Source organism: Mus musculus, chromosome 7 (assembly GCF_000001635.26).
Source record: "Mus musculus strain C57BL/6J chromosome 7, GRCm38.p6 C57BL/6J".
Lineage (NCBI taxonomy): Eukaryota > Metazoa > Chordata > Mammalia > Rodentia > Muridae > Mus > Mus musculus.
Window position 1 is genome coordinate 42051722 of NC_000073.6, and position 15742 is coordinate 42067463.

A 15742-nucleotide genomic window follows, 5' to 3' on the forward strand; every position below is an offset into this window, starting at 1 on the left:
GACTGGGTTTATCTGAAAGGCCATTTGGTACTAAAATGAACACACATGTTACAGGTGGATCCAGTCTCTGTCTTATTTAATATAAGTTTCACTCCATAGAATAGAAAACATGCATTGCAATATAAAAATGGCAAGCCTCTTTGATAAGGTTAAGTTAAAATGCACAGGGCTATCTTAATACTGTTATTATACTAAAGTACAAAATCAGCCACTAGTGACTTATTGATTTACCCATCAATTAGTGCACCAATCAGCCCTCCTCATAAATTCTTTTTATAGTAAATGACAAAATACATAAACCTCAGACTGATCATAATACAGAAAATAATATAATATAAAGTGCTAATCCATAAATGGGTTAGATTTCATACCTCTCCCAACAAGGCTGAGCAATCATGGCAGAAAAGAAGTGTGAAGATTAAAGACCAGAACTTACAGATGACTGAAAGGAAACATTACTTTCAGTGCACAAGAGTTTCACATTTGAACTCAGCATCATTATGAAAGCACATAGAAGACCATGTGTGCTCCATCAAGACAAAATATCACCATAGGGAATATAGGCATGAAAAGTCACCCTGATGCCGGGTGGTGGTGGCGCATGCCTTTAATCCCAGCACTTGGGAGGCAGAGACAGGTGGATTTCTGAGTTCGAGGTCAGCCTGGTCTACAAAGTGAGTTCCAGGACAGCCAAGACTATACAGAGAAACCCTGTCTCGAAAACCCAAAAAAAAAAAAAAAAAAAAAGAAACAAAGAAAAGAAAAGAAAAGTCACCCTGAGCCAAGATACTATTGAGATTTGATATTAACTGGATTTGATATTCAATTTTTTCATTGTAGTGACTTTTAGGAATTCAACCACACTCAAAGCAAATTTCCAGTGACAATAGTACTTATAGAACACAAGATGTACTTGACTCAAAAAAAAAAAAAAAAGAAGCAAGAAACAAGTTAATTTGGTAAGAGTATAAGTGTCAAAAGAGAAGATATAGGAGAATGAAGAAGTGTGGGAAAATAAGGTCTAATGTTTTGTGTGAAACCAGTAAAAAATTAAATGCTTTTTAGGGCAAAAATAGAATTTAAAAAGTATGTCTGGGGGCTGGTGAGATGGCTCAGTGGGTAAGAGCACCCGACTGCTCTTCCGAAGGTCTGAAGTTCAAATCCCAGCAACCACATGGTGGCTCACAACCATCCGTAATGAGATCTGACTCCCTCTTCTGGAGGGTCTGAAGACAGCTACAGTGTACTTACATGTAATAAATAAATAAATAAATAAATAAATAAATAAATCTTTAAAAAAAGTATGTCTAATGGATGGACATTTTGTCAGAATTGTGAGAAATAAGAAATATATATATAATTTTTGTCAGTATACAGTATAGATTTAAATGCATACATATATAAATATGATGTGTATCATTTTGTCAATTTTATACATGTAAGCAAAGGCTTACAGACACATTATCCAATTCAATCACTACTACATATTTCATAATAAAAAAAGCATGATCCAACTTATCAACATAAAACAATGATAAAGAAATAGGGTCGTTATTTCCAAGATTTATCTTAAATTCATATTTTGAGAAAAGACAGTATTTTATAAATATGTATAATTCATATAAGATAATTAAAACTGCTTTAATGCAACACACTTTTACTTGATACTTTACCTTTTATTCATTCAATGACTTTAAAATCTCAATTATATATAGACAAACATTAATTTTAATATATTTAAGGTATCTATGTATTCATGAACATATGCAATATCTTTATTTTTTTATAATGACCAGATTTACTTTTCATTTTTGTCCCTTTTTTCTTTTTTCTCCCCATATTACTACCCATCAAAATCCATGCTCATTGGCTCTTTTCTCTGTCCCTTTCTTTTTCATATGTGCTTGTTTGTATGTTAAGAAAACAAGCAGGAAAATTGTAAAAGGATTTGAACAGTTATTTAAAAAAACAGGAAACCTGGATTTGGTGGTACACACCATTAATACCACTGCCCAAGAGGCAAAAGCAGATAGACTTCTAATTTCAAAGCTAGTTGGTGTACATAGAGAGTTTCCATACAGGCAGGGCTATACAAAAAAAAAAGTCTCAAGGAATGAAAGAAAGAAGAAAGACACAGAGAAAGGGGTGGGGGAGATGTTTCACTGAGAATAGTAGTACATGCCTTCATTCCCAGCACTCAGGAGGCATAGGAACACAGATCTCTGCTAGCCTGGTCTACAAAGTAAGTTTTAGGAATGCTAGAGCTACATGAGTTAGTGAAACTCTGTTTGAAATGAAAATAGAAATAGAAAAACAGTGAAATAACATATGAAACATCCTCCCACTCCACCTAACTCCCCATACACTACACTCTTTAAAGCTAAACAAAATGTTTCTGTTAGAGTTATTATTTTTGGGTGAAACACCATGACCAAAAACAAACTAAGAAGGAAAAGATTATTTATTTTCCTTATTATAATAACTATATCGTTGTGATGAAACACCATGACCAAAAGCAAGATGGGGAGGAAAAGATTTATTAGCTGAATATCTGCACATAGCAACCCATCACTGAAAGACATCTGGACAGATATAAAACTAGGCTAAAATGTAGGCAGGAGATGATACAAAGGTCACCACTGGCTTGATCTTAATGTATTTCTCAGCCTGCTTCCTTATAGAGTTCATGATTACCAGCCTCAGAATGGCTTCACCCACAATGGGTTGAGCAATAACACTACAGGATTTCCTACAACCCACTCCTAAGGAGACATATTCTTAACTGATGTTCTAACTTTTAGATGACGTTAGCATGTCTCAAGTTGATACAAAACATTACAGCGTATTGAGTTTACACATCTTCATTGTTGTTCATTATTGGAGAAAGTCAGGACAGGTACTCAAGTAGGGCAGGACCTTGCACACAGGAGCTGATCATGCAGCAATACTGTTCATTGGATATCTCACTGTGGCTTGCTCAGTCTGCTTTCTTATGGAAACCAAGAACTCAGTTGCAGAAGTGGAACACAACCCAATGGAATGGACACTCCCACATCAATGAATGATTAAGAAAATACACTACAAGCCAGCCTATTTTCTGTTCTTATTGAGGCAGTTACTCCATAGAGTCTTCCTCCCCTATAATGATGCTAGGTTGTGTCAAGTTGACATAAAACTAAACATCACACCAAAAATATGAGATAAAAGTTTCTACAGCTGTTTTAGAGAATATGAAAATAAAACCAGATACACTGAAAAGTATAGAGGAAAAAAGACGAGAAGAGCTTTGAACACATAGGCACAGGTGAAATTTTCCTGAACAGAACACCAATGGCTTATGCTCTTAGATCATGAATCAAAAATCTGACCTCAAAATTTCAGTTTCTGTAATGGTAAAGACACGGTCAATATGACAAAACAGCAATCAACAGATTGGGAAAAGATCTTTCCCAATCCTTCAGCCGATAGAGGGCTAATATCCAATATTCACAAAGAAGTCTCACAAGAAGTGAGACTCCTGAGAATCAAATAACTCTATTAAAAATAGGGTAAAATGCTAAACAAACAATTTTCAACTGAGGAATGTCGAATGGCTGAAAAGTACCTAAAGGAATGTTCAATATCTTTAATCATCAGGGCAATACAAATCAAAACAACCCTGAGATTCCACCTTGCACCAATCAGAATGGCTAAGATAAAAAAACTCAGGTGACAACAGATGCTTGCAAGGATGTGGATAAAAAGAAACACTCTTCCTTTGCTGGTGTGATTGAAAGCTGGTACAACCACTCTGGAAATCAGTTTAACAGTTCCTCAGAATATTGGTCAGTGTACTACCTGAACACCCAGCTATACCATTCCAGGGTATATACACAGAAGATGCTTCAACATGTAATACAGACACAAGCTCCACTATATTTATATCAGCCTTTTTTTTATAATAGCCAAAAGCTGGAAAGAACCCAGATGTTCTTCAAAATAGGAATGGGTACAGAAACTTGGTACATTTCAACAATGGAGTACTACTCAGCTATCAATAATTATTTATGAAAGTCTTAGGCAAATGGATAGAACTAGAAAATATCATCCTGACTGAGGTAACCCAATCACAAAAGAACACAGATAGCATATACTCACTGATAATTGGATATTAACCCAAAAGCTCCAAACACTTCCTGGATACAATTCATGGACCATATGAAGCTCAAGAAGACAGAAGACCAACATATGGGTGCTTTGGTCCTTCTTATAAGGAAAACAAAATAATCACAGGAGCAAATATGGAGATAAAGTGTAGAGTAGACACTGAAGGAAAGGCCATCCAGAGACTTTACCGCCTGGGGATTCATCCCATATACTGTTACCAAACCCGGACTGTATTGTGGATGCCAAGAAGTGCATGCTGACAGGAGCCCAATATAGCTGTCTCCTGAGTGGCCCTTCTAGATCATTACAAATACAGAGAAGGATGCTCACAGCCAACCATTAAACTGAGTGTTGGTTCCCCAATAGAGGACTTAGAGAAAGGACCTCAAGAGTGGAAGGGGTTTGCAACTCCATAGGAAGAAAAACAATGTCAACCAAGTAATCCTCCAGAACTCCCAAGGACTAAGTCTTTAACCAAGGAGTTACACCTGGCTCTAGCTACATATGTAGCAGATGATGGCCTTATAAGGCATCAATGGGAGGAGAATCCTAAGAATGCTCAATAGATGCCCTAATGTAGGGGAATTAAGGGTGGGGAGGTCAGTGTGTGTAGGTGAGTAGAGGAACACCCTCATAGAATCAAGGGGAGGGAGGATGAAACAGGGGCTTTACAGGAGCAGGGAATCAGGAAAGGAAATCAGGAAATGTAAATAAATATCCAATAAAAATAAAAAGAAATTGCTAATAATAGTTTACTAAAGGTATAAGCTAATGAATACTCAAAAATAATCTTAAATGAGTGATTGTTTACAAGATTCTTATTAGCATAATGATACTAAGAGCACATGCATAAAAATCTGCAAATAAGTTCAGAATTCTGAGAAATTTCTTGTATTATTTCTATGTGTTTAACACATCAGATAATTTACGTTGAAAATTAGAGAATAATTCATGAATTATTACTTATTCAATTAGAGTAGATAAAGTTAAAACATAAAAATGTTCAATGATTTCTTAATCTGTTAATTTAAAAGAAAATTATCCGACAAAGTTCTAGATATTTTCTACATCTAATTCTGTAATCTTTATCTATTTCTGCAAGTGATAGATAGTTTGAGGTAAATGCTAGAAAAATCTCCACAGTATTGACAATGACTGCTATCAACACTCACATAAGGAAAGCATGATAAAATCTCTTAAAACAGAAAGTGGGGTACATGCATGAAGAGCTGTTTGTGTTTCCAGCTATGCTGGAAATTACCTTTGTATATCAAAGCTCCTTTATTAATTGTCCAGAGAAAAAGGGAGCTAGAAAACACAACCCAAGTGCCAGTTAAAGACTAAAGTTTAGATGACAAAACATCACTGAAAACAATAAAGTGGACACCACAGTTAGGCTTCCAAAAAATGAACACCGCCCTAATGTATGATGGACTTTCATGAAAATATTTAGAGTATACTCAATGGCCAATGTGACTGTGTCTGAAGGAAAGATCACAGGGCTGCAATTCATGAAAATAAAGGCCTCAATTATAAGTCCTTAGGCAAGAGTTGAGAAATATGCACAGGATAAAGATATATTTAGGTGTAGAACTATTTTCACTGTTAAAACCCAGAAGGATAAAATGGACAAAGCAGTCTTGGCTCACTTTTAGACACCAGAGCAATGTCCTAGAAAACTTGCAGCAGCTCCATTTTTCTTTTCTTTTAATAGGGAAAAAATAATACAAATGTAAGTGTATGCAGAGAAATATAACTTTATATTGTATAAGACAAGATTGTTAATATTTTATAGTGAAAATACATCTTTCCAGTAATGAACTTCTTTGATTTTTCCTTTTGACTATATAAATATAGACTATAAAAATGAATGAGTTTTTCCTTCTGAACATATTTGTCTACTGTCTTTGAATTTCTACTAAACACTACACCAATGATTTAACAATTACACAGCGATGTGACACTGAGCTCAATTCACATTCATAAGTATGTTTTCTTTCTGTCTTCTTATCCATTTTTTCCTACAGATTTTCTCATATGTTCACAGACATTTACAAGGTCTATTTTCTACTTCATAGCTTTTTACCATTGATCCATAGAGATCCATAGAGATTCTGGATATATACCTCGGATAAGCATAATCTATCTCCCCTATATAGAGAATTTTATTCTTATCATTACTTTACTAGAAATCAACTTCTCTGATGTTTTTTCTTAATACTGCAAATTTCAGAAAACTTTAAAAATGCACTTAAGTGGCCTTCCTCCAAGATAGTGTATTTTGGAGCAGGTATACATAAGGGATGAAAAACACTAGAAACATATGGAAAGCAGATACAATTTCTACATCTGTTTGAGAATTAAAAACTTTAGGACAAAACAACAAAAACAAAACAATTAAATGAAAAAAAAAGAAATAAAATAGAAAAAGACATTTCTAGATCAGAAAGTGCTCACAAAATTTAATGGTGACAGTCCTCTTCTGAAAAGACATTACTTGTCACTCTAGCAATATTCTATGCACTCAGTTGTCTATCCACTCAGTTACCTCATCTCTTCCCTCAAGAATATATCTGTACTTCAATAAAACCCAGAAGTTCAAGGTAATACTTAGACTAACATATCCATACACTGAAATCATAACACTGAAAATATTCAAATTATATGGTGGTCCATGCATGACAAACAAACGATTATGGATATTAAATAACAGCAGGGAAAGAAAATGATTAAGATCAAAATTATCACTTTTTCTTTTAAAGAGGAAAAGAAGTACACAAGAAAATATACTTGAAGGGATTTTTGAATGGAAAGGTAGGATTTTGAAAAACTACAGCGACTTTTATTCCTTGTATCTAATAAGTCATAAGAATTCTGAATTCTTATATTAAATAATAGTACTTACTGTACATGATAGTCTTGGAAACTGTATGGCATATATTTATCAGGAACTTTGTTTCCTGTGTAATAAATATGAAGAGGGAAAAATGCACCAATTGTCACATCTCCTTCATGGTAAAAAAATTCACTGTTTATTACATAGCATTCATTGTCAGTAAAGGCACACAAACAAATTGGAATATACAGGAAGACAAAGGTTAAAATCCAGAACATCCTATTAACATATATATCTGCCCATCCAAGAGACAGATGGAGACATAGCCAATGATGCAGAGTAGGTATATATGTTCACATGTTTGTGAACATTTTGTGCTTCTGACTGTTAATGAGTGCAGCTGTCACAGTAATTATCCACAAGTTCTTCAGGACATTTCCTCCACTGTCAATGAGAGTTTTAGAACTCTTTCTTCCCTTAGGCTCTGCATCTGAGGCCCTATGTTCTGCTCAAAAACAAGTCAGGAAATGTTTTGGATCTTCTCCTCTAGCCAGAGGCACCATGATTTCAGCCAAGAGGACAGCAGTATGTAAAGTATCAACTTCCTCATTGGGCTGTTTTGGCCAAGTTTGAAACTTTTAGTAAAGAATTTTGGCTGAGGAAATCATGCTACCCCAGTGATTGCAATAGTAGATGAATTGGAAGAAGTCCTGAAAATGTCCATGCTTATGCACAGGATAAATCAGTGGGCCAAGCTATTACAAACAAAAGACAACTTTTGGCTTTTACTCTTCCTATTTACTGTTTCTTGTCTCAGAATTTTCTTCTGTAATACATTTTTTATTTGCAGAAACATACGATGTCTGAACCCTACAGAACCAGTTTCCTTTATACTTTGGAAATGACAATAGTCCTGCTGCATTTCTCATTTCCAAATTTTCTACTTAATTTCAATAAAAAAAAACCAAGTCTTCTGTTTATATTCTGATTGGAACTTCTCTATCCTTATACTTTTCTTTAATCCAAGATTAATCTTTGAGTAAAGATGTCATTGTGATAAATCCCTTCATCTAGAGCAATATGTTCACCCACTGCTTGCTATGCTTTGAAAACATTAAGGAATTTCTCATTTATATAAAATGTAAATTTAACATCACCACAGTGTGACCTGTCACCTAAGATACTGAGGGAAATTATTTTGAGTGGGGTTTTATATTTAGACACCAGGAGTTTAGGACAGTGAATGTACTATATATTTTGATATTGTAATGCAAGTATGCCCCCCACAGTAAGTTGACTTACCTACACAATAATGGGAGAATAGAGTGAACAGAATTTCAAATGAAGCAAAATTCAAAGCACAACCATAAAAATGTAAACTGGTCACACTGTGGATTGCTAACGACTGTCTTTGCTTTAGTTTAACAATATGCAATGAATACATAGTAGACAAAACTTGTCTATTATAAGACTGATGTCTATAAATAGGCACATGGAGCTCTTTTTCTCAGTAAATCACATTTCAGTGCAATCATGTGCAATAGAGCAAGCCTTTGTGCCACTCAATACAAATATGCTTTTCCCTTTGGAACTGAGTACTTAAATGGTAGAAAAGGAAGTACATTGATGAATCCTTCTACAGGATTCTTTGGTGGAAGATAACCATAATATTTAAACACATGGGATTGAGGAATTGTCCTGGTAGCAGGACTGGGCATCTATAAAATCTTTTTTATTATTATTATTTTGGCATGTTCTGACAAAAACATTGTTACAATTCTGACATGAGTGACTATTTAAATGTAATCTCATCATTACTGACATAGACATCATAATCCAAGAAGAATAAAAAACTCTGTTGTTTCAAGTAGTTAAGGATAAACATTTAAAAAAATGAGTTGGAATTTAAAAAAATGAGTTGGTAAGCAGATGAGATGGTCTGTGAAGAATGTGTTCATGTGCTAACTTTTAAAGTGCAACTGTGCAGGTCTGACCTCATATACTTATCTCTAGCAAGAACATAGTATGTTGATACAATGCTTACTCTCATATCTATGAATTTCTGAGTTATGAAAGTAAATTTAAAGTTTTAAATTTATACTTTGTCTAAACCTGTATTCCTCTAGGTCTCATTTAAAAGGTCATTAAATGCCATGTCTTGTAGATATTCCAACCAATACATGTAGAGAATCTACATGCACCAAACATGACAGAGTCAGAGAGAGATCCAAGAGGACTCACTAGCGTTCTTTAGCTGCTCTGTCCATATTTCATAGTCAAAACTACTTCTAATTACCAGGGGAAATTTTTTGAAGATTCTTTTTTCATTTTTGTTTTTTTTTCTTTCATTTTTTTGTTTGTTTAGGATTGGCATCAACTATGGTAAAGATGGTTCCTTTACTAGCTATATAAAACAAAACAAAGCAAAAAAAAATGACATGCAACCAGTAATGCATCATTTTTTTAGTCTTGTGACTTAAAGAGCAGTCTGTGGAACAGCAGGCTTCACCCAAGATTGGCTGCACCTGCATCATCTGCATCACCTGCATCTAACTATCTGTTCATATCTATCTATCTATCTATCTATCTATCTATCTATCTATCCCTCCCTCTACAATCTACCTATTTTGTTCTAATTTTAATAATATGCTGACTTGAAGAACAATGGCTCCCATATGCTTACATAATTGACTGGTCCCTCATTGGTAGAACTGTTTGAGAAGGATTACAAGGTTTGGCATTCTTGGTAGAGATGTGTCACTGGGGCAGGCTTTGAGCTTTCAAATGCTTCCAAATATCCCTGAGTAGTCTTTATCTTCTGATTGAACTCAACTCTTCCTGCCACCATACCTTTTGCTCAACTATTATGAATTCTAACCCTTTAGAACTCTAAAAGGAATTAAATATATTCTTTTATAAGTTGTCATGGCTTTAATGTTTTATCACATAAATAGAAAAGTAACTAATGATATACATGCATATACCCACTATAGATAGAAACCCTTTTTTTCGTATAGTTTCTTGTAGATATGAGCAAATGATATTGAATTAGAAAGTATTCTTATAGGAATAAGATATTTTCCCATGGAAAGTAATTTGAATAACATTTTACTTCTACGTAGTTACATAATTTGAGAAATGTAGGTGTCAAGACCTAAAGATTAAAAATATATATATATGGGAACTTTAATTTTATTATCTTCTGGCACTATTAATAATTGTATATGTTAAAGCACACATAAAAATATAAATGTACATTTATAGTGATTGATTTCATGGATTACTTATAGCAATTTTGTATTTGCATTTAATCTTATTTTTACATGTGACACTACATGAGGATATTCAACTTTGGATTTCTGGAACCACAAACACAAATCTCTCTTTTTGTTAAAATTTAGTGTGTGATCTTAAGGAATTTGCAACAGAAAACAGACCAATGCACAGGATATTAGGTAATTCACAGAACCTAGAGTACCAAAGAAGATTTGGCTGCATACCAGAGGAAATATAAGGATATCAGAGAGACTGGAATGATCAATCCAGCAGTGATCTTGCACACACCCCATCTTTCCATTAATACCTAACAGTATACTAAAAAAGACTCAAAGGTAGTTTCTTGCTCATGCCAAGCAAATCAGATTCCTTTTTTTTTTTTTTTTTTTTGTTACTTTCAAGTCTTGGGCCAAATGATCTATTTGACAGTTTCTTAAGTTCCATATAAAATCCTATTTACAATAGGATCTAAAAATGTCTTCAGCTTTTCAGGATCTGTGTTGCAGAAATCCATGCTCTAAGGCAAATACAATGACTTTTTGAAGAGATGAATTTTGATTCTTCAGGTGAGAAGTGATCAGTGAATACAAATGAGAATAATGAATGGAAAACTTATGATAATAAACTGCAAACTAGTTCTGTGGAAAACTTATGATAATAAACTGCAAACTAGTTCTATGGTGTGTGTGTGTGTGTGTGTGTGCGTGCGTGCGTGTGACCTTCAAAAAATCCCATTCCATTTGTTCTATTGGACTGGGATGTGGATCACAGTTGTGGGTACATATTATTTTCTAAGGAGCTTTCCAATATTTGGGTAAATTCAAATGAGTAGACTGACCTGTTTGCTTGGAAATTGAGCTTTGTGGTATATGGAATTTTAATTATAAAGGTTCTTTTTTTCTATCTATTGAAAGGATGAGGCTTAAGCCATGAAAAAGAAGATCTGAATTCAGGTGGTATTCTTAAATATAAGACACAGTAAATCAAGGCCACAACACTATTGATGAAGCTGAGGCACAGCGCTTAAAGCTACTAGCTGCTCTTTCAGAAGTGTTGGGATCTATTTCCAGCACTTAAATTGTAGCTGACAACTATTGCTATCTCCAGTTCTAGGGAATCAAAAGTCTATTTCTGGTATTTAAAGACTGCAGGCTTGCATAAATTTCACAAACTTACATGTGCACATAATGTCAATGCCATAAAATGAAAATAGTAAATTGTTTAAATCTTCCCAAGACTGTTTTGATTTGCCCTTTTCTGAACATTGTAAATGCTTCTAATGAAATATCAAAGGTGATATAGGAAAAAAATTCCCCCTCAAAAAACTCCAACTCAACATGTAAAAATTCCAATACAGAAATGATATCACCATGTTTTAACTAAAAATAACAAATTTTGAAGACATGAAAAACTAAAGTAACAATTAAGTTCCAAAATTTTAAAATCCCATGGAAATGACAGAAGGAGAATAGTTGGAAGAAATTACAAGGAGTTCAAAATAGTGACTGTATATATAGTTAAAGTACTTGAAGAACACAAAGTCAAGGACAATTATATAGGAAAGTCAAACTCTGATATGAAAATAGAGTGTGAATTAAAAAAAAAAAGCAAAATTGAAAGTATTCTGGAAGGGAAAGCCAAATAAAGCAAATAAAATCCTCAGTGTAATACCATTCTAACAACATCAATGTTGCAAACAGAAAGATCAAGTAAGGGTGACCTGCATCACTAATAGGCATAAAGAAACTCAAAACTGTGTATGAAGGGAGCATGATAGTGTTTGAGGATACCAAGAAAGACCGAATCTTGGAATTATGATCAGGGAAATAGGAGAAAACATTGACAAAGACTGAAAAAAAATGTCTCCAGTAAAGGTATAGATTAATATTGGAAATGCCAGAGTTACATTGGCACAGGGGGAAATTAACAAACCTAAAAGAAGAAAGGCACATGAGCAGAGTCACAACTCTAACAAATTTATAACAGGAAGCAACAGTTGCTTTTCCTTAATATCTCTTAATATCAGTGAACTTAATTCCCCAATACAAAGACATAGACTAACAGACTGGTTACATAAAAAGGACCCAACATTTTCTTTTGCTGCATACAGGAAACCCACCTCAGTGACAAAGAAAGACACTTCCTCAGAATAAAAAACTCAAAAACATTTTTTCAAGCAAATGGTCCCCAAAAGAAGCTGGAGTAGCCATTCTCATATCAAAAAATAATCGACAATCACTCAAAAGTTATCAAAAAAGGCAAGGAAGGACACTTCATACTCATCAAAGGTAAAATCTAGCAAGGTGAACTTTCAATTCTGAATGTCTATGCTCCAAATGCAAGGGCATCCACATTCATTAAAGTAACTTTACTAAAGCTCAAAGCACACATTCCATGACATGCAATAATAGTGGGAGACTTCAAAACCGCACTCTCATCAATGGACAGATCATGGAAACAAAAGCTAAACAGAGACACCATGAAACTAACAGAAGTATTGAAACAAATGGATTTAAACAGATATTTATACAACATTTTATCCTAAAACAAAAGGATAGCGTCTTTTTCTTAGCACCTCATCGTACTTTCTCCAGATTTGACGATATAATCGGTCATAAAACAGGCCTCAACAGATACAAAAATATTATCACAATCCAATACATCCTATAAGATCACCACGGATTAAGGCTGATCTTCAACAACAACATAAATAATAAAAAGCCGTCATACACAGGGAAGATGAACAACACTCTACTCAATGATAATTTTGTCAAGGTAGAAATAAAGAAAGAAATTAAATACTTTATAGAGCTTAATGAAAATGAAGCCATAATATACCCCAATTTATGGGACACAATGAAGGCAGTACAAAGAAGAAAATCACTACCTCTGAGTGCCTCCAAAAAGAAACTGGAGAGAGCATACACTTGCAGCTTGTCAGCACACCTTAAAGCTCAAAAAAAAAAAAAATAAGCAAATTCACCCAAGAGAGGTAAATGGCAGGAAATAATTAAACTCAAGGCTGAAATCAACAAAGTGGAAACAAAAAGAACTACACAAAGAATCAACCAAACCAGGAGCTGGTTCTTTGAGAAAATCAAGAAAACAGATAAGGCCTTATCCAGACAAACTTGAGGGCACAGGGATAGTATCTTAATTAACAAACTCAGAAATGAAAAGGGAGACATAACAACAGAATCTGAGGAAATCCAAGAAATCATCAGATCCTACTACAAAAGTTTATACTCAACAAAACTGGACAACCTGGATGAAATGGACAATTTTCTAGACAGATATCAGTTACTAAAGTTAAATCAGGATCAGATTAAAATTCTAAACAGTCCCATTTCCCCTAAAGAAATAGAAGTGGTCAATAACCGCCTCCCAACCAAAAAAAAAAAAAAAAATGACCAGATGGGTTTCATGACCAGATGGGTTTAGTGCAGAGTTCTATCAGACCTTCAAAGAAGACCTAATTCCAGTACTCATCAAAATAATCCACAAAATAGAAAGAGAAGATACTCCCCCCAACCAATTCATTCTGTGAAGCCACAATTACTTTGATACCTGAAACACACAAAACACCAACAAAGAAAGAGACCTTCATAAAATTTTCAAAAACTGAATAAAAAATATATCAAAACCATCATCCATCATGATCAAGTAGCATTCGTCCCAGGGATTCGGGGATGGTTCAACATATAGAAATCCATCATCGTAATCCACTATATAAAGAACTTCAAACAAACAAACAAACAAAAAAACCACATGATCATCTCACCAATGCTGAGAAAGTTTTTGACAAAATCCGACCCCTCTTCATGATAAAGTCTTGGAAAGATCAGGAATTCAAAGCTCATCCCTAAACATAGTAAAAGCAATATACAGCAAACCAGTAGCCATCATCAAACTAATTGGAAAGAAATTTGAAGCAATCCCACTAAAATCAGGGACTAGATAAAGCTGCCCACTCTCTCCTTACCTATTCAATATAGTACTTGAAGTCCTACCAGAGCAATTAGACAAAAAAAAAAAAGTTAATAAAAGAATACAAATTGGAAAGTAAAAAAGTCAAAATATCACTATTTTGAGTTTATATGATAGTATACAAAAGTGACCCCAAAATACCTCTCAAAGAACTCCTAACCCTGATAAACAAGTTCAGTGTGGTAGATGGATATAATATTAACACAAAGAAATCAGTGGCCTTTACTACACGAAGGATAAACAGGTGGAGAAATTTGGGAAACACCACCCTTCACAATAGTCACAAATAGTATAAAATAAATAGATGTGACTATAACTAAGCAAGTGAATGATCTGTATGTTAAGAACTTCAAGTCTCTGAAGAAACTAAAAAAAAAAAATCTCAGAAGGTGGAAAGATCTCCCATGCTCATGGATTGGCAGGATTAATAACATAAAAATGGCTATCTGGCCTAGAGCAATCTACAGATACAATGTAATTCCCATTAAAATTCCAACTCAATTCTTCACTGAGTGAGAAAGGGCAAATTTCAAATTCACCTGGGATAAAGAAAAACCTAGGATAGCAAAAAATCATCTCAACAATAAAAGAAATTATGGTGGAATCACCATCCCTGACCTCAGTCGGTATTATAGATCAATTGTGATAAAAACTACATAGTACTGGTAGAGTGACAGACAGGTAGATCTATGGAATAGAATTGAAGGACCAGAAATTAACCTAAACACCTATGGTTACTTGATCTTTGACAAAGGAGCTAAAACTATTCATAGGGGAAAAACTGCATTTTTAGCAAACGGTGATTGTTCATCTGGCACTTAGCATGTAGAAGAAAGTAAATTGATCCTTTTTTTATCTCCTTGTATAAAGATAAATTTTAAGTGGATCAAGGAACTCCACATAAAACCAGAGACACTGAAATTTATAGAGGAGAAAGTGGGGAAGAGCCTCGAAAATATGGGCGCAGGGGGAAAATTCCTGAACAGAATACCAATGGTTTGTGCTGTAAGTTCAAGAGTCAACAAATAGTACCTCATAAAATTGCAAAACCAAGGGACACTGTCAATAAGACAAAAAAGGCAACCATGTGATTTTGAAAAGATCTTTACCAATCCTGAATCTGATAGCGGGCAAATATCCAATATATACAATGAACACAAGAAGTTACTTTCAAGAAAATCAAATAACCCTATTAAAAATAGGTGCAGAGCTAAACAAAGAATTCTCAAGTGAGGAATATCGAATGGCTCAGAAGCACCTAAAATAATGTTTAACATTCTTAATCAGTGAAATGCAAATCAAAACAACCCTGAGATTCCACCTCACACCACTCAGAATGGCTAAGGTCAGTAACTCAGGTGACAGCAGATGCTGGCAAGGATATGGAGAAATAGGAACACTCCTCCATTGCAGGTGGGACTGCAAGCTGGTACAAATACTCTGGCAATCAATTTGGTGGTCCTTCAGAAAATTGGACATAAAACTACAGGAAGATCC

At 34.3% G+C, this 15742-nt stretch overlaps 1 protein-coding gene across 1 annotated transcript in view; it reads right to left on the reverse strand.

Annotated features, from left to right (window-relative positions):
* The window catches only part of Vmn2r59 (vomeronasal 2, receptor 59), a 47190-nt gene extending 39930 nt beyond the window's left edge, over positions 1–7260 (reverse strand). The window contains exon 1 of the mRNA NM_001105056.1: positions 7052–7260. Coding sequence (NP_001098526.1) covers positions 7052–7260 — 209 coding nt within the window. The remainder of the gene's footprint in view (positions 1–7051) is intronic.
* Positions 7261–15742: the final 8482 nt, after the last annotated feature.